At 39.4% G+C, this 25736-nt stretch overlaps 1 protein-coding gene across 2 annotated transcripts in view; it reads left to right on the top strand.

Moving 5' to 3' along the window:
- FOXP1 (forkhead box P1) overlaps positions 1-25736 on the top strand; it is a 566277-nt gene that overhangs the window by 521984 nt on the left and 18557 nt on the right. For both annotated transcript variants that reach the window (XM_069476045.1, XM_069476044.1), the window contains 5 exons: positions 1311-1398; positions 13567-13650; positions 23423-23624; positions 23730-23809; positions 24415-24516. In XM_069476045.1, coding sequence (XP_069332146.1) covers positions 1311-1398; positions 13567-13650; positions 23423-23624; positions 23730-23809; positions 24415-24516 — 556 coding nt within the window. The remainder of the gene's footprint in view (positions 1-1310; positions 1399-13566; positions 13651-23422; positions 23625-23729; positions 23810-24414; positions 24517-25736) is intronic.

Raw genomic sequence — 25736 nt, 5'->3', positions numbered from 1 at the left:
CTCTTTTTTTATTTTTATTTTTTTATTTTTTGAAGGGAAATGGGGATGCGATATAAATAAGTATGAAGAACAGCAGAATTTGTGTTCTTTTTGTTTTGAAGGAAAAAGTTATTACAAGTAGCTTTAGGACATGAAGTAACCATGTTTCCAGTGTTGTTAAACAGAAGGAGATGAATTAACAGAGGAGTGAGGTTTAATTTTACCTAATTAAGCATTAAGAGTGAGCATTTCATTTGGCTTATTTAGTTGTTTTGAAGAGTTACAGACCCAGGTTTTAAATTTCTCATTTCTACCATATTTGGAACAAGCACCTGAAATAGGTTAGCATCCCAAAGTCTTAAAAATCAGCTAGTTATCCCTATTATTGAATTATTAGGCTTTTTTTATCTTAAATCTAAATTGTGATTCGGCCTCCATTTTATGACGATCTTGTCAATAAAATTAGAGGCAAATGTCTCTTTATACACTAAGTCTTCTGTATCACTAGTAGGAAAGGACCGAGGAATGTGGATACATGAATTTTTATTTTTAAGATTTTAGGCTTTGATTCAACCCTCTGATTACCAGAGCTCCTGCATCTGCTAAAACTGAAATTGAAATTTCAATTTGTTAGCCTTTTCCCTGTTGGAAAGTCTAATAAATAGTAAAAGGGACCACAAGACAGGCATTCTCAGCGTGTGGCCTGAATCATCCATAAACTGGATATCCAGGTGGTTTGCAAGAACCCAGGCAGAGTTTTCCTTTTAAATAGTTGTCTGCATTCCCACCCACCCCCATTGGTACATAATTTGCATGTGTAGGTTTATGTTTCTTTCAGGTTTCATATGTTTCAAGTTGCTTTTCTCCCCTTTGCCATCCCTGACATTCACGTTAATGCATTTCAGTGTATGGATGTGTCATCAGTTATATAAAATCAGTTCTGTTGTGTACATACAATCCTATTCAGCCCCATTACAAAGCAGACTCTTCTAAAATACCTAGTAGGCTAAGATTTCTACCCATTGAGGTGGTCTTGAAATGCTGCCCTGACTTCATTTCTTTAAACTTCCTTATTTGTGTGTAAATGGTTATGTCCAGATGCCCTGCAGAACTTCTCCCTGGAAGACTTTTATTTTGGTGATAACAGAGTGCCAAATTATATGTAATGACAGTATCAAATGGTGGGGACGGGGAAAGGGCAGGCCACGCACTAAACCGCTACCCACTGGGAACTAGACCCGCTGCCTAGAGTGTGCTTAAGCATCCTGGTAACTTATATTTTCCTTTTTGTTTCTCCATTTCACTTAATGATTTTCTATGTATTGTTGCAGACATCTCAACAGTGAGCATGCGCTGGACGATAGAAGTACAGCTCAATGTAGAGTACAAATGCAGGTTGTACAGCAGTTAGAGCTACAGGTAAAACCAAATTTATTTTTAATATTACCTCAGTATTCCTCAAATTCCAAATTTCTGTAGTGTTCTGTAATGAGTTCCTGTGTACTCATTATTGAATGGAAGGTCCAAAACCTGTTGTTGTCCTTTTTTATTTTATTTTATTTTATTTTTTTGCCTCTTCGGGCAAGTTCAGCCTCCCTCTCTTCACTCTTTGGAACTGCTGCTCAGACGTTCCCACGTTCTGGGCACCTATGTGTACGCGGTCAACTCTCAGTTCCCGCTTTTCGCTTTCCGCCTCTCTCTCACTTTCCCTCCTTTCTCTCTTCTCCTTTTAACTTTCCGGTTATCTGTTGTCGGTGTAAGTCCCCAAAGTTGCTCATATGATTAAACTGGAGCTAGAAAGGCAAGCTGGGGAGGGAGAGATGGAGAGAGAATGGATGTGAATGGAGAGAGAAAGAGTGAGCGAGACCAAGACTGGGTGAGAGAGCTCACACAAAAGCCGTGTTTTCCAAAGTTAAACAATAGAATTTATCTGTGGGTTTATTCCTCATTTTGCATGGTCCTTTTTTCTCTCCATCGCTGAGGATAATTGAGAGTTCACTGGGCACGTTTTAAACATACACATTCAGAGATGTATGATATATATAATATGCATATATATATTTTATATATTTATAAAATCTGGTATTTGGAAATCCACTGGGCTATGTTGAATGTAATTTATGACTAGGGAAAAGAAACTCGTGCATATTTTCCTGAGGATCCCAGTTGTGAGAGACGAGGATGTTTTTCAGATGGGTTCTACTTCCGGGTGTAACTTGATGAACGGCCATGTTTTAACAGTAATTCCGTTCTTGGTATAATTAATAGAAAATTAGTTTCTAAAAGTAAAAATTAGGTCAGAAATGGAGATTATTCAAATGTACAAATGCAGAAGCCTGACCCCTGCAAACCCCATTTATGCAGCCGAGTTCCAAAATGCTTTTGAGTGCTTGATGACTCACTGTGGCTTCTTCTCTGGCTGGTTTAGTGTAGGCAAGAGGTTAGCCGACTAGGGGAAATTAAAACAATGTTGTACATTATATTGTTACCAGCCATCGAAAAGCCTATTTTGTATGCAAGACAGCAATGCTGAGATATATGGAGAGCCCTAGGCTAAGTACAGAAGATAATTACATTTGGAATTTTACTGAGTTAAGTCATTTACAGCTTCAAATAGTTGCAGAGAAAAATCAGCCAAACACACTTAAACTTTTTGTTGTGACTTTTCAGGATAGAAAGGATTTTTTTAAAAATAGTTATTATCTTATATGACAAATTACATTTTTTAGTAGAATTTTTCTCAAAAGTTATTTTCTTTAGCCAGTTAATATTTTTCCATTCAAACTATGGATGTAAACTTATTAGGACAGTAAGATATTTATACAGGAAAAGGACACATCACGCAATCCCCCAAATTTTATATAAGTCTTTGGAAACATCTTTAAATTTAGCATGGCTACTGAGAAGAAAAAAAGTAGTAGATTTAATCCACCCCCAATGTTCATTTATGATTAAAGCACAGTAATGCCTTGAAAATCTGGATTCAACAGAATAAAGTATATGACTATTATTACCAGAATTTGTACATATTGATGATATTCATAAAGTGATGCAAGTTCCTACATTTATTTATTTCATAAAATTAAATTCTTAATCATGGGCTAAAATAAATTGTTTACCAGAGTTGTCATGATTTGTCATGACAGATAGGCATTCCAGACTACAAATTTCAGTGTTGGGCCATTGTTAATTACTCAGGAACTGGGTATCTTTTTTTTTATCTTTTTTTTTTTTTTTGGAGACAGTGTCTCACTCTGTCACCCAGGCTAGAGAGCAGTGGCATCTTCATAGCCCACTACTAACTCAGACTCCTGGGCTCAAGTGATCCTCTTGCCTCAGCCTCCTGAGTAGCTGGGACTACAGGCAAGCATCATGATGCTTGACTAGTTTTTTTTATTTTTTGTAGAGATGGGGTCTCACTCCTGCTCTGCCTGGTCTTGCACTCTTGATCTCACGCGATCCTCCTGCCTTGGCCTCCCAGAGTGCTAGGATTACAGACGTGAGCTACCATGCCTGGCCTCTATTATTTAAATTATTCTTCACTCTCCACAAAGACAGGTCAGGAGAAAGAGAATTAGACCACCAATACGTCACGAGGGTATCTCCTGGCAGCTTTAATGTTGTTTTTTGGTGGGTGTGGCCTAGAAGTAATACGAACTGGTAGAAGAATTCTTTGATTATTTGTAGATTTCATTTATTCATAGATTTCCTTTCATCTTTCAACCCTAAATCAAACGGAAGGCAGGTTTTTTTGACTTGTGGTAGAAATCAAAGATGAGCTGGCCAGAAGTTACAGTGCAGTAGTTACCTGTGATGTACCTAATAATATTAATGTTTTTGCTGGGGAATTCGCTTTCATGGAAGAAGAGACAGGCTAATTCTGTCATGTTTGGTTTCTTCAAAGCTTGAGAGAATTCTCAGAGTGTTGACATAGTCCTTGTCCAGAGCAACCTACAGACCTCGGGCCAAATCTTACAAGCTAAGGAAGATTTTTACATTTTAAGTGGTTGGTAGGAAAAAGAAAAATCAAAAGGAGAATAATATTTCATGACTGGTGAATAGTCTATGCAGTTCAAGTTTTAGTGCCCTGTTAAGGTCATATTAGAACACAGCCATGCCCAGGTCCATTTACTTACTTACTGTCTGGCTGCTTTTGCACTACAATAGTGGGGTCAAGTAATTGCAGCAGAATCTATATGGCCGGCAAAGCCGAAAATACTTATTTTTCTTTCCTTTTTTCTTTTTATTTTATTTTTTATTTCTCCTTCATGTAAGATGAAAATATTTATTATCTGGCTGTTACAGAAGTCTGCCAAGCAACCGCTGTTCAAGAGGCAAAAATCATTTGCATTGCATTATTAGCAACTTGTCCCCTTAGTTTCCTGGCTACCTACAGTTCTGCTCACCCCTTTTTGCCTTTTCATTCTTAGCCATGGTGTAACATAAAACCAGTTTAGTCATCAAATTGGTCAGGTTTCCTTGTTAGCAGCTTCATGTGACAAGTGCTTGCCAATCTTCGGGTCATGGAAGACTGGCTAAGAGATACTCATTCATTCATTCATCCAGCTACTTACTCCTTTTGTAAAACATTCCTGAGAACCTATTCCATAGCAGGAACCTCGCTGGAGCCACTACAAAATACAACAGTGATTGAAACAGATAGGGCTGCCTTCCTCACTCTTACATTCTAGAAAGAAAAACAGACTACAAAATAATTTTCCAGTGATGCTGTCTGCTAGATGACACTAGTAGATTCTTGTAGAAACACCAGAAATTTACTCGAAAGAGGGTTTTAATGGTTGAAAGTGTCCAAACCAAAGCAGGTTGTGTATCCATTAGTTACTATTGGAGCAGATGAAATAGACGAGAAAATGTTAACAGTTTTTAGTATTTAAAGCACTGTTGCCCTGAGATAGAGTTAAGAGAAGCCTTCACCAAGAGTTAGATTGGGAGTCCTTGGGTTGCAGACCCCAGCACATTTGGGGGCGTTTCGGACACAGTACAATTATACTCAAAGCTAGATCCCTTTTAGGCTCCCCGTTTCTCTGAAGTTTAGCATTTCTGTTTGCTGTCACATTGTCATTTCATGCTCCTGTCTAGAAACATATTTTTTTCATTCACTTAATTACCAGTCATTGTCCCCAAAGAACCTGGGTTACAGCAGCAAGAACACTCTAAAGAGACATGCTTGTGCTCAAGCAGCCCTGCCTGTCTGCATTTTCTATTGGCATCATCCGCCATTCTCTCAGCCACAGGCTGGTGTATCACCTCCTCTAGAGAGGATGCCCTGCACTCAACTGGACTTGTTTTTCCCTTAAAGAAGGCATTTCCCAGTCCAGGAAATACCTGAAATTCCAAGTATCTCTCAAAGTATATTATAAAATTACTATTGATTAACTTGAATTTGAAAAACATTTGCACCACTTAGCATCACAGGAAAGCACAGTTAAAGTTTGAACAATTCCCAAAGGGTGGCTGCTGTTTTTAGAGTAGGAGGAGAAATCCCCCCTACCACCCAGACTCACAGGGCCTCTCTCTTTCTCTGCAGAGCAGTACTTAAAGCCTCTGGTGTTTACACCTGGTAGAGAGAGACCACACATGTGCCCCCATTGTAAAAACAAACCCAATAAGCTCAAATGTGATCTTAGAGTATACATGGATGGTGGTTCATTGTGTCTAACCTGGAGGGTTGTCATAAAAAGATTGCACAGGAGAATTCGGAGGGCAGAGCCAGTCAGCTCCTGAAGCAACCAAAGGTGGTGAAGGTCACTTGAGAGCTGTCCTATATACCTATACAGCCCCTTTAAAAATGATCCGCAGAAACCTTTTCTCTGACCCAAAATGGAAGGCCCTTGTGTCTCTGCTCTATCAGTCCAACCTTCCTAAAGAATGAGAATGCAAATTAAAATAAATAAATAAATAAATAACCTGCTGGCCAAGGGATAGTGGCTAGAACTGTTTCCCTTCATAGAGCTGTCTATACAATACTACACTTTAATCAAACTCAGAGCCTTTAAGACTCTAATGGTGAGATTTCAGACGCGATAGAAATCAAGGTGATGGGCTCTGGAGTCTGACGTAGACCTTCTCATCAGCACTGTGTCTAAGCACTGTCCTGTCCCTGTGTATTTAAAATATGACTTGATTTACAATACCAGCATCTTAATAGATGTATCAATTCCAAAAGGCAAGATACATCAATATTTTTAAAATTTTTGTTGGAAGGTATAAAAATATATGGTGAATGTTTTCTTAGCAGTGGACTGCTTGTGTGCAGCTTGTTAACAGAGAAGGGTTGGTTCATTCCATTCTCTTGTTGGAGCTTTTTATTGGTCTCCTTGAGTGGAAAGAGGAGTCAAAAAGACATCTTAGTGGTTCTGAGCCTTTCTGAATAATTTCTTTATGTTTTACCAGTGGACGAGATGGGTAGTGACCCAACTGTTACCTGGAAGCCCAACATTATAAACACCAGGTGTGGGAGCTCCTTACACTGTACACATAGACAGCTAACAGCAAGACAGACAGACACCATTGGAATCATTTGGGTCAGCGGCATGGCTTTTTGAGGTCAGGGAATGTATTAAGATTTTATCTGTTAGGTTTTTTTTTGGACAGATTCTTCTGGAATGATGTACAGACAAGGAAATGAGTTAGAATTAGAAGGGGAGAAAAGTTCCCATAATCAGTGTACATGACCTTATATGGCCTTCCCTCCACCCCTGCCAGGACCGAGGGACAGAGGCACAGGAACTGGAAATATGTTGAGAGTAAGGACTGTCTACGAGAAATGCCACGGCCAGGATTACAAGGAAGCACTTGAAACTTCCATGACAGTTGAGCACCCACTGTCCACTAGACTTTGGCCTAGGGACTTAAATTCAAGTTAATCCAGTTTACTTGGGTTCAGTTGGGTAGGATGTTGCCTGTGAGCCCTCCCAACCTTTACTCTGTGGATGACATATCACAAAAAGTGGCAGTGGCTGAATCACAATTCCATTTGGGGGAAAGGGAACACCATCCGGTTTAACAGACAACGAGAAAAAAGTCTTCTGGCAGAATTTACCTCTCTTAGAAAGCTGAGACGTTAGTGGTATAGATACATCTTTCTGACCACATATATTGTGGTTTGGATCTGTTCTGTGACCGTGTGACATTGTTAAATTGTCATGTATCCTCTCCGGTGGACGGAGATGTCTTTTGAATGAAAGAAAGAAGCAGCCTTGGAGATGATATGTTTCCGTCATGTGTCGGGGGACAGGGTTCGGGACAGGCTTCTTATACCACCCCTTGGCCTATAGGTGTATTGAATGAGTATTGAAGCAGGCGAGGCAAAAATGGAGTCAGCCAAACTGAGCTTGATCTGCCTGGCAGGGGCGGGGAGTGGAGGGGTGGGCACCTTTCATTCTTTCATAATTTTCTTCTGTTCAGTCACTACTTGCCGAGCACCTGTTGTCTTCAAAGTACCAGATACAGACGAGTAAGGCGGCCCCTTCCTCCCAGTAATATGCAGCGTAGTAGGACAGCATGCATTTAACTGCCCTGCCAGCAGAGCGAGGGGAGGATTGGGGTGGACAGGGCTATTGGTGAGGACATTCCAGGCCGAGGGAGCCGCTGAAGAAGTCGCCCAGGTTATAGGGTGAGGGAGCCGGGTAGTGGAAGAATATATTATATTTTTTTAAAATTCATGTATCTGTTCAACATGCAGTAGGGTGACCATCCATCCCAGTTTGCTTGCCTGGGACTGAGGGGATTCCTGGGACTTGGGATTTTCGGTTTCAAACCTGGGGAAGTCCTGGGCAAACTGGAACGAGCTGGTCACCCTACTGATGAGTGTAAATCCACCGGCTGTGGAGAGAACTGTTGAATCCCCGTTCTGCTTGCGATGGTGTCATATGGCTCAGAAACCGTGTGAAGGGCTCTCTGTTGAGCTCCTACTGTGTGCTGGGGCACAGTCCTCGGGGCTTCACAGCCCCGATTTCGTGGAATCCTCACAATCCCTCTGTGAGTAGATACCACCCTATTCCCTCGATTGTAAGAGTCACTTTTAAAGAGAAAGATGTAACATTTAGAAATCAGTATGTGTCTTATATTTAAAGAGCATGTTTCATGTAGTGTTTCTTCTTGTCCTTTGAAAAGGTATTGCTAAATTTATGGTGATCGTAATAATCATTGGCCTCTCAGAGTCAAATATGTAGTTTTCAGGTCCCTGCACACAAACACACGCAGATCACACAGACGGGGAAACTGAGTTTAGAAGGTCTGATTAAAGCCAGTGGTGAGTAACAGGCAAAAGCCCAGGAGGCTTACCCGGCCATTGCAGGCTGCATTCCTTTTAGTAGAGGGTGCCTGCCTTACGGTTTCACCCCAGAGGGTCATCATGGCCCAGCGGGGTTCTTTGCGTACCCAGGAGTGGCAGTTGCTGGTTTTAAACCTTGCTGTGCTCCTCTCTGCCTGAGCTCAGGAGCTCTCTCCTGAGCAATCCATAGCAAGATGACAAGACTGGAGCTCAGTGATGCTGGGATCGCTCTGAAGTTTTTGAAATCATCTACACGAGGAACTGTAAGCTCTAAGAAAATGTCAGCAGGGAGAAAAGTGCACAAGTTTCAGTAGCAGAGGGAGACATTAATCCTAACACAAATCAATTACCGTACAGACTTTACATGTGATTACTCTACCATTAGTGGTGCTATTTGTAATCACACCCGCGTCCTAGACTTTAGCAAATATATTATCTGTAATGCATCCCCCTTTGAACCTTTCTAACTCCATTCGAGGCAATACTCAGGACAGTTCCTCACAGCAGCCGCCTCGCAGACCCTCCTGACTGTCCCTGAACGAGCTCAGAGGACGTTGGGAAAAGAGAGGTCCTAACGGCATCATAGCTTCATGTTGCCACCGCTTTGTGACTGCAGCCAAGAAAAAGAAGAGAGTCTCTAGGTTTCTCACTTCCACGTCCTACTTTGAAAACCAAGACGCTTATTTTTCATAATTTAAAATGCTGCCTAACTCTGGGAGCATTAGAATTCCTAGACTATGACTGAGTATTAGTGTGCGTCTGCTTTAAATGTCAAGAGAGTCTTTAATAATACCATGTAAGGAATGTTAAGATGGTGACAGAATACAATAAAAGTAGGGAAATTCTTCAGTTGGGGTGAAATGAGCCATATATTGCCCACCACCTGAATGCTGTCGTTGGTGGGGAAAAAATCGTTTAAAAGTTTTCACTGTTGCTGAGTTCTGAAACCAAAGTTTGATAAAATGGGTAAAAAATAACTATTTGAGAAATGCTCTAATCTCGATCTGGTTGAAGAATCTGAGTTCTCCTTCCACTCACTGGTTTTGTTTGTTTGTTTGTTTTGTTTTGTTTTTTGCTCTTGTTTTTCTTCTTTTGATTGTATGTGCTTTGGAGACCTGTGTAGCTGGATATACCCTGCCTAAGTCAAGTTAATGTGTTTAGATCACCATTGTGTACGAAACTGCCGAGGAAACCTGTACAGCCAATGTGGAAGGCATGCTCAATCTGTGGCAGAGAGTAGTGTCTCCCAAACTTAGCTGATTAATTTGGACACTTGGGCTCCTTATTAAAAATACCTACTTCCAGGTCCCTTGCTTAGAGTGTTGGGTGAGACCCCAGCCAGGTAAATTGCAGATCATCCTTGCATGGGAGTAATGCACGTGTGCCCGGTCCTGCCTCCTTATTTCAGCATGGGCGCGGGGAGAGCAACAAAGATCTGTATTTTTAGTTTTTGTCCCAGGTGATTCTCATGATCACAACAGTGTGGGACCGTCAGACCAGCACCGTGTAACCAGAATTCCAGTCTTATTTCTGCCCCTTCCCAGCTCCCTGACCTCAGATATCAGACACATTTACGCTGCCAGCCTCGGTTTCCTCAACTAGAATACGTAAGAATAGGACTAGAGGACTTGAAACAGCCACAGAAACCTTGGCCTCTGTGAAATCAGATGCGTGGCTTGGCCCCTTCTCCTCTGTCCTCCATCATGCCGGCATTCTTACACACGCAAAACCCTTCATTTATTTCAGCAGAGTTTTGTTTCTCATGAGTGAGAGCCACCAAATTGGCCTTAAAATGATTAGTCCTCCTGACAACATCGAAAATGATGATGTTAAATGAACCCCAAACCACGTTTTTCTCTGCTAAAAGAATGAGTTTAATCTCCTTAGTTTCTGTCTTCAAAGATGTCGAATGGAGTTGCTAGCCTTTGGCAGTTACCAGTGGGTCTGGAGCAATACACAAATCCTGATCTTTTACAGCTTGGACTATCTGAAACCTAATTTGAGGCCATGGGTAATAGAAGAGGGGATGACCTATATCAGCCAAAGGGAGGGAAAACATTTTCCCAGATGAGGGAAAGATACAGTAAGAACAGAAGACATAAATCTATAAGAAGCAGGCTTCATCTTTCCTGTCTTTCTATTCCATTCTTTAAAAGCTCAAAATGATTTCTCTTTCCAGTTAGCCAAACTGCAAACTCCGTTGAACCCCTGTTACGTGGATCCTGATTCCAAACATATACTCAGCCAGTAGAAATCTAGATAGACTAGACTGGTTTCATTTTCATTAAAAAAAAAAAAAAAATTAGCAATTTTTTGAGCATTCATAGAGCACTAGTGATTTTTGCTAAGCTTGTTATGTACAAGAGCTCACCTCATCTTCAGAATAACCCCTCAGAGTTCAGAGATGATTATTCCATATTTAGAAGGAGAAACTAGGTACCTAAAGGGGTCACATAATGTGCTCAGACTCCCCAAGCTAGAATTTGAACACAGCACAGTGTGATTGTTGTGCCCGCCTCCTTGATCATTTTCATTTTGCCATAGCTCTACAGAATTGGTGAACAAACTCGGTAATTAAAATGCCCCCTGCAAAAACAGCCCCCTTTAACGTGTAGCCTGTTTTTGCCCCTTTTATGCCAGACACTCACTCCATACCCACCAGAAAAGCTTTGAGAGAGTAATTCTCTTTTGATACACAAATAAAAAAAATTTTAGAAGTTGCCGACCAAATTTTTAGTTAACCTTCGGACTGAATTTCTCAACCCCCTTTTCTTTGCTTTTTCACGAGATTCACAGTTTAAGAGGGAATGCTGGAATATGTTTGCTGACATTAAATGTTTGTGTTCTCATATTTTAGTAATGAAAGGATGCCGTGAAAGTTGATGGGGATGGTGAGCTCATGGGATGATGGCATAAAAAGTAATAAAGAATGTGAAAGCTTTTTGAAGGACCAGCTAGTATTTTAAATGCAAGGCAGCCATTGTAGAGAGGGGATATGGTTTCAATAGGTGTGAATGTTTATAGCCTTTTTGCCTTAAAAAAAAAAAAAAAAAAACTGAAAAAGTGAATCTGGCAGGTTTTTTTCTTTAATGGTTAAAACACTTTGTGTTAGAGCTATGCTTGATCAAAAGACTAAAACTCGTCTAAGAATATGTTATTAAACGTCAGTTTGCACTAACCAAACAAGAACAAAAAGTTGGATTTTTGCCTTTTCGTGTAACCTTGCCCATCTTTTAGAAAAACAGAACTAGGGTAGTAGAATTGAGATTCTTGGATAATTCTCAAAATGGATGATGAATTCTAAGCAGTGTTCTCATGGAAAAATAAGAAAATGTTCCCCATGGCAGTTATATTCAGGGTTATAGATACGCCTGTGTATACAAGTTCTAGGTATGTGTTTGCAACATAGCGTCACCACCTTTGACCAGTAAAAGGTCAGCCTGACAGACCTTTGGGTGGAATATGGACAAGATGATTCCTTTTGATGCTAAGGCTTTGGATTTTCCTTTTACCAAACTTAGAAATTTGTCATTTTCTTTGTAATTGGTACATCAGCAGTGTTCACCCCCAAATTAAGTCATAATTAATATTCAGCAGACTCTTGAGTAAACACCCCCTCTCACCCTTTAATTTGTGTTCTTCAGCATGGCAGACTACTACTTGTTTTTAAAAACATGCCTGAATATCTTCTGCCCCATGATAACTTTAAAACAAAACATTTTTCAAAATCTGAGAATATTTTAGTTTTGACACCAAAAAACTTAAGGCACTTACATAAAAAAACAAATAACTGTAGAAAAATGCCATTCCCAACAATTTAATTGTTCTGAGCCACTTGGGAAAACTAAATTCCTTTAGCATTATGTGTTCAGAGAATCTTTGAGTTTGGCTGTTCAATAACTTACTAAAGAACAGAGAATGGATAACATAAAGTGGCTCCTAATATGGTATCATTTTCATTTCCTGTTTGTTGAAAGATAAATGCTAACACTGTAAGACTTTTTTTTTTCTTTCTTATTCTTCCCCGAACCACAAGGGAATAAAAAGAGAAAAAAATTAAAATGTGATATGGCTTGAGCCCGAGTCAACCAGTTAGGATAAGCTGAAAGTTTTTTTCTCTTCTTCCTTTCCCTTCTTTCTGTCTTCCCCCGATTCCTGAAACAGCCCCCTACCATCCACACACACATTAGAAAACAACTTTGCTTAAAAAGGTGAAGCATATTTCATTTTTATTTTGGAATAATTTTAGACTTACAAAAAATAATGGATTTTTAAAGCATTTCAGGCTACTTAGGTGACAGAAGGAGTAAGTTCCTTCCCAATTCTAAGGTAGTATTTTGGACAGATAGTCTATAAAAAGTATTGAAATAAAACTATATGTATTCTCTCTCTCTTTCCCTCTCTTCCTCTCTCTCATTAATCTTTTTTACATTTTCCCTAAACACCATGCCTGTTCTCTTAACTTTATCTTAGAGGATGTATTTCCCACTTGTTTTACAGACGTAATCATTATATGTCCCCTATGCCCACCTGTCTTGAACTATTGAAAATATCGTCATGTTAAAGCAATCCAAGGCAAACATAAAGTAGTTTCAATAAGTAGTATTTGAGTGCCTACTATGTATGTATATCCAATTAGAAACTCCTGTGACTTTGGAAGATAATTTTTTATAGAATAAGGAGACTTAAATTATTAAGATGAGGCCAGCACATAGCAGGTACTCAAATATGGAATAAATAAGTGAGTAAGCTTATTCTATGCTCACTTGAAAATGGGAAGCTGTCAGCCGTCGTAGCCTGCTCCTGCCCTGCTAATATCACTTGCCAGCACTGTCTTAATCTATGCCTACCTGTTAAGAAAGATGAAGCTAATTTTGCATAAATGTATCCATCTGGATAGGAGTTTTTCCACAACCACAACAGATGAGTTTATGAGTTTTAGCTACCTAGCTCATTTCCCTTTGGCTTCCTCATGAATAAGGTTGGTTAATAGGCGTGATTCACATTTGTCTTTTAGCTGTCTGTGTTCCACGGGACTCTTTGGTGCCAGCAGGTCTAGAACTTCCCAGTTAAAGTCTAATGCATCTTGTGTTGAGAAATCTCACACCACTACCTCCAATGACTTGGAGTTTGGCAGTGGTCATATAGATTTCAAAAAGGATTAAGCAATGAAAATGATGTTGTCATGTGCTATGGTACCATAGTTTAATTTGGACTATGTATCATTTCTGGTGTTAAAAGAGTCATGCATCTTTATTCAGAGAAATAACAAAGCATTTTCTTCCTGCTAGCTTGCAAAAGACAAAGAACGCCTGCAAGCCATGATGACCCATCTGCATGTGAAGTCTACAGAACCCAAAGCCGCCCCTCAGCCCGTAAGTACTGATCCCACACCAAGGGGAAAAAACAAAACAACTTACACTGTTCCTGTCCTGCTTCCTCACCCCACACATAGGAAGGAGGATGGCCTATTACGGCAGATTTGGGTGACAAGGGCCTTGGGATCAGTTGACTATTTCCAGTTACCTTTTATGATGGAGGTACCATGCTAGGCATTAGGGGAGATGCAGGATGGTTCCGACATGGTCCTGGCCCATGAGGCCCAAGCAACCAGCTCTTCTTTGGGACAGAATGGTGCTAAACCAAGGTGCTAAGATACATTATGAGAGCTCACTGGAAAAAGAAAATCCTTCTGAATGGCAGGAAGGCAGAGAAGGCAACTAAACCATGATGGCAGAAGACAGAGGCGTTTCAGCTTGGGTAAGCCAAGAGAACACAATGTGCGAGAAAAGGAGCAAGAAATAGTCTAGTCTAACTGTAACAGAGGAAAGAAATAGGAGACATGCTGTGGTGGAATAGTTAGAGGCTGTATTATGGAGAGCATCTAATGGTTACTAAGGAATTTGAAGTGAAAATTACTCCTTCACAGTTAGGAGACCAAACATGGTACACTGAAATTACATTTGATTTTTAGGAATCTCCTATTGCTTGCCTTGTTCCCTTTTACTGGACCTTGAAGGATGTCATCCCAGCACAGGCAGTTAATATCAAAGCAGAAAGATGGTAGCTAAACCCAAAATCCTCTCTTGGACCTCCTCCCTTGTAATAAATTGATCTCTTTAACAGTCATATTTCTCATATATTTCTAAAATTCTCTTAGTAGCTTTAACTGATTATTCAAAATGGAGACAGTGCTTTGCTTCTTGATTTTAAGATTTGTAAAATTTAAAGGTACACTGCCTTTATTTGATTTTGCTTGGAGTCACTGTGTGAAAATTAATTGAGCGTTGACAATCTATAGTTAGTACCAGCAATTTTAATCAATATGCAATGATGCAGCATAATGGCAAAGTATTGGTTTATCTGTTTTGACTGATTTTTTTCTATAAATAAAGCAAACATACACCCATATATGTATGATTTATGGTGATAGAAATAAAACGGAGTCAGACTATTAACCCAGCAAATATGGTAGCCTGCCAAGATGCAGTTGGCAGACAAAATTAATGTCTGAAACAGAACACATTACTGAGATATAGGACATAAAATCATTAAACACTTCGTGCATCCATTTTTACTAGGAGAGAGTCCTTAGTTTCCATGTATTTTACAGTAAATGGCTGTAGGACTGGATGTGTAGGCTACCAAAAAGAAAGGAAAAGACGAACCAGGCTGTTCAGAATTGTGGAATCAGTAGTCAACTGTGCTATTTCTAGCAGCCCCTCCTTTTATGGAGGATACTGAGAATAGCGTGAACCCACCTAAGCAAATTGGTGACACCCTGAAATGACATGGCTGATTTCTTGAACAGGCATCATTGCGCAGGGCACTGATTGCCTTGGAACTTTTTGAAAGTCTTCAGATGGCTTTAGTGAAATGGTTTTCCCAGAAGGAAGAGTTTGAATCTTTCCATGTAACAACAAAGGAGAGAATGGGTTTGTCTTCTCCTTCCTCCATGGATTGAAAACAATGATAGAATAATGGTTGGACCCAGCACTCTAGGAATGGACTTGTTTCGGATCACAGGGCTCTTTGGGAGCAGGAGGGATACGATGAAAGAGAAGGAACTACAAAATTCTGTAGGGCACTGGGCAAGTGACTGTTAGGTGTTGGCAGGGAGCGCCATATATGTAAGTCCACCCGGGCCACAAAAGGACCATTGGGAATCTCCACGTGGACCAGTGTTAAGCAGCCGGTAAACAGGGAACAGCAGTCATGGAGGGAAATGAACAGGGAAGGAAGGTTTGCCTTGATTAGTATTAAAAAAAAATGTTTTACATTCTAGAAAATTATAACTTTGAAGGGGACCTCCTACTAAATTTATTTTTAACTGCTCTATTGAAAATTCTCTACCACTAGTCAACATTATCTCTTAGTAGCTCAGCACAGTATTTCTTTATTAAAAGAAATAGGCACGAATATTTTTGACTGAAAAATTAATAGCTTTTGAATTCATACACAGCAGGTTTTCTTTTGCAAAGAAGTCCAATATCGCTGCACAGCACTTCTATAACCATTTATTTAGAGTCCAAGTCAAACCTTTGACAGCTAGAGCAGCGCTACAAGCCAATATAAAGAACTCCAAGATGTAAACCAACAATAGGCCGTCTGTGTGAGGTTTGCCATTGTCAAATACATAGATTGTTTGGATTAGTTTATGTAAATGTACTGTTGTATTACCCTTTGGGGGAAAAAAAGATCACATTTGTGTATGAAAAGTGGTTCCCTTCACAGGCAGCATTATAAATTCCTTATCCTTTAACTTACATGTAAGAAGTAAAAATTGGTGCCTGACAAGCAGGTATTGTGTGACACTCTGTTGTCGGAGTGAACCTGCCTTCTTTTCATTTATTGGAAAATAGAAAATTTTATTATAGATACCATCTTATAAATCAGGAATTATTAAAATATGTATAGGTGAGGCATTGGGAAATTAATTATAAAAGGTGGATGTGTAATGTTTTGCATAAATTTACACTTCCTTGCCAAAAAGAAAAAAAAAAAAGGCACGCACATACAGCAAACTCTTGGTGCTTTCAACTTCAGGGACCCAGAGTTATCTGGTGACTGATTCTAACATGAAAAATATTCCCTATAGCCTGTAATTAATTTATTCCACCCTAAATAATAGAACGCATGGTGTATGTTTGAATGAGTATCCTTTTAGAATCTTTGATTTGAAACAAGCAGTCACCAGGGTTCAAATGTAACCATAGATGGGGACTTTCATGTTACAACCTTGCCAGTAAGTTTACGAAGTTTTTTCTTAATTCCATTTCTGTGTAAAAGAAACCTCATGTTTATTTTAAAATTCTTAGTCACTAAGTGATAGAATGCTTTGCTGTAAATGTTGCTTTTCACTAAATGCCATTTGGGTGGTAAGTGTCATTTGTTATATTCCATCATCCAACCAGTCCCCATTTCATTGCATCAGAGAAACTGCTAAAATGTTCTCGGATTATTCTTACATCAGCTCTTAGACGCATTTTCTGGATCCTGTTGTGGAACTCATCTTCAGATTCGGATAGTTAGAGGATATGCTCATCTCGGGAAGGTGCCCAAGTGTTTAGATGTGAATCTGAGCTCGACCCACACTGGGAAGAAAGTGTATGGGTGAACTGGAACGGGAGCTCACAGCCTTCCTATCCCTCACACTCCTTCAAAAGCATCTCCTCCTGCTTAGTGTCATGTCTTTCGTCTTCTCAACCTAAAAACAAACAAACAAACAAAAACCCTTTCCTTTCAGAATCATACCCAAGACTTAAAGTGTAGATTGTTTTGAGGAAGGGAATTCCTGCATTTAATATCAAACTATTCCATCAACAAATATCTATTGAGCATGATAAATACTGAACGTAGCGTAGTCAAATAAGAAAGACCTATCGCTGCCATTGAGGTGTTTGGAGTCTTCTGGAACAAACTAATAAATAACTACACACACACACATACACGCACACACACACACACACAAATACACACTACATGAAAGCATGAGTCATGCTACATGTAAGTGGGACAACTGACCCGGAGCAGTGAGGTTGAGGAAAACTTCTTGGAGAAGTGATGTCTGAGCTAAAACCTAAAAGATGAGTAGGAAGAACTGGTAAGAAGCCAGCTTTGTGGATTTTTCCTTGGGTTAAGAGCAGGTGCAGATATCTGTGTGTCTCTGGGGAAGGGAGCTTCTAGAGGAAGGTGGGTAATGAGGATCAGTTCGGAGGGAGGAAAGGAATAGAGCCCACATCCTCTAAAATAAGCTTTTCATACTTTAGATTTTATTGAGGCTTAGATCCTGCACGAAAAAGGATATGTAAAAGTTCACCAGAGCAGCTGTAAGTTCTAGGAATCAGGTACGTAGAGCGGAAAAGCGGTTGTTGACCTATGGTTAGAATGGCCAAGTTTGTTGTATTTCAGGTTTTAAAAGATTCTTCTCTTTTCTATGGAAAGGCAAGCAAAAGCAAAAACTAAGACTGCTTTAATGAAAATGATTGGTATGCTTTTGTTCCAAACTCAGCAACGTTCTCAAATCAAACACCCAGATTTATTGCTTGGAGGTTACTGTCTCCATGCTTACTCCATGGAGAATTTGCCGCCGAGATAGAGCTATTTCCTCGGGGTGGGGAGGGGGCAAAACTCAGAGGATGGAACAACAACAAAAAGGAACATGTCTGTGTTATAACTTTATTAAGTTGTTAAGGATTTCTTAAAAAGACTTCTCATTATGTCAGGAAAACACTGTAAATTGTATTTTATAACACTGAGTACACGAGAGGTACACTGTGCTTTAGGGTATTCCTGCACATCAGAGAGCAACTCCTGATCCTGGAGAAACCACATTCTTACAGATTTGGTGGGCAGGTAATTACAGTGTAGGTAGTATATCCTTCTTTACGAAAATCTTATAAAACACTTACAGGAACTTGGATATTTGGAATGAACTGCAGTATTAGATTTTCCTCTTTTACACATTTTCTTTTACTCTAACCATAGCAATTAGGGCTGTTTTGAAATAGTTTTTAGCTACTATAAAAACAAAGCTCCCCTCCTCTGGCAAAAAAAAAAGAAAAAAAAAAAAAGGTCTTTTAACTCTTCAAGGATCATTTGGGCTGCTGGGGTCTTGCTGTAAGGTTGGAGAAATAATATTAGGCAGTCACAAAAAGGGGGCTTCTCAGGCACAGCATATTAATAGAAAAGCTGTTTTAGGTGCTGTTTTTTCATTAAGTGTCTCCTCCTCGACTCAGGTTTTTTTTGTTGTTGTTTTGAGTGTCATTGCCAGTAACACCACCTTGTGAGTCGGTGCCCTCTGCCAGCAACCGTCTCCAACCCAGGGCCAGGCTGAGACAGTCAAGGAAAGCACAGGCTTGTAACAAAGGCCTCCAGCTGCCACCCACTGCCCTGCCCTCCCCGCAGTCTGGTAACGTCCCTTCTTCGTCCTCGGAAAGGCCGTCTCTGAACTTGGTGATTCATGCCTAGAAACGCTGCCGCCACCGCGCAGTTAAAGCAGGACCTGAGCCGGCTCAGGCCAGTAAAACCAACAGCCGAAAAACAAGTTCTGTGAGCCCAGCAGTGCCTACTATGCAGTTGTGTCCCTGGGTGTCTGGGTTTCAGGTTTGCCTTTTGTTCCCAGAATCTGTTTTCATGTGAGGCAAGAGCACAAACAAAAATAAAAAAAGGAGTTCTTATGGGAATACTTACAACAAGTCTGTTTCTGTCCGGGGGTTTACATCAGCCGCTTGTTTATTTTTTAAAAATGTGAGTGACTCATCATCTTTAAACGGGAGAGGCGATTACTGTTTAAAAACTAAAGATTCATATTGTTTTTCCAAAAGAACTAAGCAGAACGGGTAGCTGATAGAATTCTCAGATCATCTCTGATGGCGAAGATGTCCAGGGAAGTCCTCCTGTGACCGGACAGAGGGAAAAGACGATGCTTGAGACCACAGATAAATTAAAAAAAAATATAAACCCTCCAGCAATTTTAAGTGACATAAGAATTTAAATTTTGGCCAGAGTTTCAAAGAGATTATCTCTGCTGAAATCATCACATGATGGAAACTTGCCATGTAGAAAATATCGGAGTTACTGACTTTTCTAAACATAGCAACTTCTTTTTAAATAGAAAATGAACACAATAAGAAAAATAGGCTTTCCATCAGGAAAAGAAACCCTCCCAGTCCATTCCCTTCCTGCTCCGTGTCCTAGAAAAAATTATCTTTTAAAACCTTAACTACAATCAGAAACACGAAGCACATATGCTTTCATTTCTAATTGATGATTATATTAAGATTTAATAGTTTACAATTAAGATGAATATTTCAAGATTACAGCAAAACCCACACCATTCTCCATTTGCTCTTCTGTTCTAAGTCTGTAATTAATTTTTTGGGGGGGGCACTTTTCTTTTTAGAGAGACCTTAATTAAAACAGCAGCAGATTCGGTTTGAACACAGAGCCTGTTTTGACTCCTGCACTTTGATTCTCTCTCTCTGTCTCTCAGCCTTCCCTTTCGAAGATGGTTTCTCCTTAAGACAAGCATGTGATCATCAAACAAAAGTTTAAAAGTTAAGAAACTTCTATGCTGGTTGACAGGGTTGACATTTCATTAACTTGTTGGTTCAGCCTTCAGATGATTTTGTGTGGCAAAGCACCCTCTGTTTGGAGTTTACAGCTTTTTGTTCTTCCTTCCCTCACAGGCTACAGTCATGTTTAATTTGGAATCTGGGCTCCTTTGGCAAATTAGCAATTAGAACAATTTTGTGGGAATATGTATATGTGTCATTAGTTTTCCTGCAAATTAATAGCAAGGGCAGAGGTCAGGCAGAAATTTTCCACTTGACTGCAGCTCCTCTATTGAGACTTGGCACTTGGTTTTGGAATGGCCACAGCTGCTCTCAGCCACCCTCTTCCTCTAGGAACTGTCTTTTAATTAGTTTACCTCATAGCCATCATTACAAATATTACTGCCTCCCCTCCTCGAAATAAAATTACTGTTTCTACAAAATATTCCAGTGACATCTTGCACCACTGCACATTGATGGTGGGGTCACTCGAATGCAGCATTTAATCATTAGATCACCTCCATCCGCGTCTCCTAATTAGAGTCCTTACAATACATTTTTATCTGGTAATTAGCCGAGATTGGCTGCTTCCTCTGTGGCTTATTAGAGACAGCCCAGCAGTGGGTGTGAATCAGGGTGTCATTTGTCAAGTCTGGTAAGCCCCCTCTGTGCTCTCCTCTGGCTCGGTGTTTATTTCCACTTGCTATGTTCAGAGGCCTCCAGAAAATTCTACCTGCGTTTCTTCCCTTCATGGATTGTGCTAACCTGGAGGAATTTTATTTTTCACTGCTGCCTTTTTTGGTAGAAATAGTCCAAGCAGTAAGACCTTTGTAAAAGCTTCAAGAGTCAAATTCTTTTTTGCATTTGGTGACGTTTTACTGTGGGATTTGTCTGTTCTTCTTAGACGTGGTCAGCCAAAAAGAGGGGCTTACACTTGCTGAATGTTCACATAAGTTTTGATTTTTTTTAACAATTAAACTAGAACCTAGTAGACTTGGTGATCTTCCTTCCAAAACTGGAAAGGAATATGCCTATTTCTTAAGGACATTTGTGTTTATAATTTTATTACGTTTTTAAGAAAACCAACATGTTTAGGGTGATATTCTTAAGCCAAAAAGTAGAGTTAGTCCTCAGAATTGTTCTGTGGTTATTGTGTACTTTTGCCTTTGACTAATGTCTGTCTCTGATGGTAAGCACTTGAAGGGCAGCAATTAGGCATTTTATTCCTGTTTTTGTCATTAGAGGACCAACTGCCTTATATTTATTTGTTCAGTATATATATTGATTGAATGTCATTCGTAAGCAGGGGTAAAAGCTATCCACTGAATCCTTTTTAAAAATGAGCATACAGAAAAATGAAACTGGCTAGTATTTAGTTTTCCCATTAAGTAGGCATAAGAGGATTATACCAAGAGTCTAGAATCATGTAAATGTGTGGTTTGACTTCAGTTCCGTGTTGGGAATATGGACAAGTGATTTAATCTCTTCAAGCCTCAGTTTGCTTATCTGTAAAATATGAGTAATAACATCTCAGATATTAGCGGTGGTATGAGAATTAAATAAAACCACACAGTGGCAGGTGGTTTTAAAACATGAGTTTTACAAATGTGACCCATGACTTTCCAAAGTGTTCTGAGATTCTTAGGCTTAGCAGCATCTGAATTATGAAAGCTATGTATTTATGGGCGTCAGCCTTTCATGCACTAATTTCCCTGACCCCCTGCCTAGGCTGAAGCTTATACGTACTGTTCCTAGCCTTGGTCAGTGATTAAGGCCCAAGGCTAGGAAGAGGTCAGCTCCAACTCTGGCCCTTTGGCTTCTTAGCTCTGCTCCATTCCGTGGCTGCTACTCTGAACTCCCAGCACTCGCTTTGCAAATGTGTGTCATAAAGTCAAGTTTCCAGCACTGTTGAAAACGCAGCTCCCAGCATCTGCCCAGCTTGCCGGGCATTTGTAAGGGCAGTGCCATCACCATAGTCTGCTCTTCTTGGGCATCAGGGTCTGTTGTTTGCTAAGTCAACATGCCAAGCTGAAAATAAAAAGGAAAGCACAACTAGAAACTCACAACCCAACATTCAGTTTCCAGCACTGTGTTTGCATTTTCCCATTAGTATGTCTTCAACGATATTTGATCTTTCTTTTCTTCACATTCATTGGTTTTTCATGGAACTCCCCCAAACATGTTAGAGAGGATTCTCATGGCCTTTTTTTTTTTTTTAAACTAGAATATGAGTAAAGGTTGAGTCTTCTCAGCAAATTGGAACTCTTTTAATATGTTCTTTGATTATGATCTCAGAGGAATCTCATTTTTAATACCTCCCACAAATACTGACTTGTACTTAAGACTGACTGTAGCGATGGTGAAAGAGACTTATTATGGTAAGTGATTCAAAGTGTGGTTCGAGAAAATGTTACCAAGTAAGCCTGCTTTGCTGAAGTTTCTTGGATTTTGGGGTGACTCTGTATCTGAGATAGCAATTCTGTGTAAACTGGGATAAATAAGTTGAAATCAACCAAGTTCTTCAGCATTGCCAGACTTAAAATAATATTTCTATTTCAATAAATTGTATTTATAAGAACAACACTTCCAGTTGAAGGCAGGATAGATAAAAATAAAAGAGTACTCATTCATTTTTTTCTTTCTACTTCAAATAAATACTATTCACTTCCTTACCTGAAGCAGTACATTATTTTCTCTTTTATGGAACATTCAAAACATGAAGGAAAAAAAAATCAACAAAAATCTCTCAGTTCCAGATCTCTCATATTCCGTAGAAGAATATGCCATATTTTAAAAAAATTACTAGACCCCAATCCTATATTTGATAGAGCTTAATGAAGATTACACAAGGCTTTTAAAGAGTATATTCTGTCAACTGATATGAATAAATGAAGGCTGACTGGGTCGGTGCCATGGTTTTCGGTATGATAATAGGCCAAACATATTTGCATCACCCAGGAAGTTTCATGTTGGAGTTAAGTATCCTGTCCCGATGCAGTCCAGGATGGTAGCTACCAGCCACATGGGGCTATTTAAATTTACATTTATTAAAGTTAAAAAAAAATTTAAATTCATTAAAGTTTAATTTTAATGAAAAGTAAGAGAAAACAGCTTTTTGGTTGTGCAAGCACATTGTGGAAAGTTCTGTTGGACAGTTCGGGTCTATACCGATGTATCCCAACTGATGGTCCCTAAAATATTCATCCTCACTGGTATCACTAAGGACTCTGGCTACCTCGTTGAGGTTTGCGAGACATATTCGTTGATTGAAATAGGTGAAACATCATGATTAAAGAAACATCTTGACTCAGAATTTCTCAAACTCACTTAGAGTAGGTAACCTCTTCTGGTGTCTGTAAACACCCATTCAGCAGCCTTTGGAAAGGAGAACCTTGCAAGAGATAATTTATACTACATACTAAGTGAATTGTCTTTACGTGGGACTCAGCTCGTATTTCAGTTGACGATAAACATACCTGCTCAGAGAAATAACATCCAGGCATCCTCCGTGTTAGTCCTGCGGGATGGGAGGTGCTTCCTTGGTTGCTCTGTTGTTCTGAAGGTCTTCTAAGAGGTGTTCTCTTCTTCACAGCTGAATCTGGTCTCAAGTGTCACACTCTCCAAGTCCGCATCGGAGGCTTCTCCACAGAGCTTACCTCATACGCCAACGACCCCCACCGCCCCCCTGACTCCTGTCACCCAAGGCCCCTCAGTCATCACCACCACCAGCATGCACACGGTGGGACCCATCCGCAGGCGGTACTCAGACAAGTACAACGTGCCCATTTCTTCAGGTAGATACTCCATGTCTTGCCTCCTGTAGAACTAGAATCTGCAATTCTTGCAGACCAGCCTCTTTTAAAAAAGTGATAATTAATAGGACAATGATTCTTATTTAGCAGATATTGCGCAGAACCAAGAATTTTATAAGAATGCAGAAGTTAGACCACCATTTACATATGCATCTTTAATTAGGCAGGTAAGTAAACAACACAGTATATGAAACTGTATCAAAAGGTATACGTGTACATGGATATATTATATTGATGAAGTAGATTTAAAACCGCTTAGCCTGCAAGCGTGCTGAAACCTTTTCTATAAGGTTTTTTAAAACTGCAATATATAACATAATTGCTTTTGATTAAGTATTACAATACGATGTGATTATTAGGAAATTCATTTCACACAACAGTGAAAATGAGCCTGTTTAAAGATGGCAAGTCAATTATCACAAGCTACAGTAATCTCTGATCCCTAGAATTAATCTGAGCTCTAAATAATTACTGAGCTTTAATCAGCTAGTGAAATGTTTTGCATTTCTCTTTGATTCTGCTTTATGAATGACTAATAAATTAATATTTCTGTACGGAAACAGAAATAAAAACTCAAAACAATTAGATAATTCCATTTTGAATTTTGCTATTGAACTGTTAAATACAACCATTAATCTTAGATCATTTTATGAAACCTTTCTTAGGATTTAGCTCTGCATCACAGTTACTTTAAATTTTCAAGAAACTGTATGATGACGATTCTGCTGATTTGGTCATAAATTATCTTCTTCTATTACTGTTTGCTTCCCAGGCCATTCTTGAATCTCCAGAAAAGCAGCTAACACTAAATGAAATCTATAACTGGTTCACACGAATGTTTGCTTACTTTCGACGCAACGCAGCCACGTGGAAGGTAAGCTTTCTCTCAGGCCTGGGTAGTCTTGGACCTTGACATTTATAGAACAGTTTGTTGTTGACAAAATGCATTCACACTGTAAGGAAGTTACATTTACATTGTTTTGATGCTCTCAAGGTATCCAGTCTTTAGGAGTATTTGATTGGGTAAATAGTTCCATTGTGATTGAAATGCCGGATGGAAGAAGCCCATTGCACTGGCATTCAATGTATGGATGGCCAACCAGTAAAATCATTTCTCTCTGGTTGGAATATGTAGGGAAAAAGCAGATGCCACTGTTGCCAAAAGGTTGAGGTTGTCCTATTACTTACACAGACCTCATGCTCTTAGGTCTTGAACCACAGCCAATATTTGCAGAGATGCATAGTTAACTTGTGTTTTTACCAGTAGGAACCTGGAGAAATGATCAGACAAACTTGACACCGCCTTCATTGGCTGGATAAAAGCTCGTTAACCCAATTAGTAGAGAAGGCTGTGCAATCCAAATGATAGCACTGTATATGGGAGTTATTACAAGAGAATACAATGTATTGTTAAGAGTTTTGTTTTTTTGTTTTTAAGTCAAGAGATTGTCTCTCAGAGGCTTATAGATACCCTGAGGAAGAAAAGTAGCTTCTAAATTATGAAACTTCATTATCACACCATTTGCTATAAAACAGGTCAAATTCCATAGCTATATGTTAGATGCCCCCAACAAAGCTTGGGGTCATATGGCAAGCCTCATTCCCAGTTCAGCAGTTGGTTCGCAGATTCCACTGGTATTTGTTCTATTGTATTAGAGTAAGCTCTCACAAATTTTTGAACTTTCCCATTTTCAATTTCTTGGCGTCCAGTATTTTTGCTTATAGAAGGAGGCAGGTACACTCTGACATTTCTATTGTTGCATTTTTACTACCTGGAATTCTTATCCCTGAACTCCAAAATATTTAGAAACATTTAATGCAAACATTTTAAGATATTTTATATGTAGTCTAAATATGATAGGGATTTATTGTAGGATGCAAGGGAAACTTGCTTCGAATAAATGCCTTCATTTTTAATTACTTAATTGTATATGGGAGAAAAACAAAAGAAAATAAAACCAGAAAAACACATTTAGTCTGTTAAGTTCTTGACAGATTAGCATTTTAAAAGAAAATGAATATAACTATAGAATTAATTCATCAACTTTATAGAGCTGTGACTATCTATTATGGCCCATATTATCTTTTCATTTC

Source organism: Eulemur rufifrons, chromosome 7 (genome assembly GCF_041146395.1).
Source record: "Eulemur rufifrons isolate Redbay chromosome 7, OSU_ERuf_1, whole genome shotgun sequence".
Taxonomy (NCBI): domain Eukaryota; kingdom Metazoa; phylum Chordata; class Mammalia; order Primates; family Lemuridae; genus Eulemur; species Eulemur rufifrons.
This window is presented reverse-complemented; position numbering and strand designations above follow the sequence as displayed.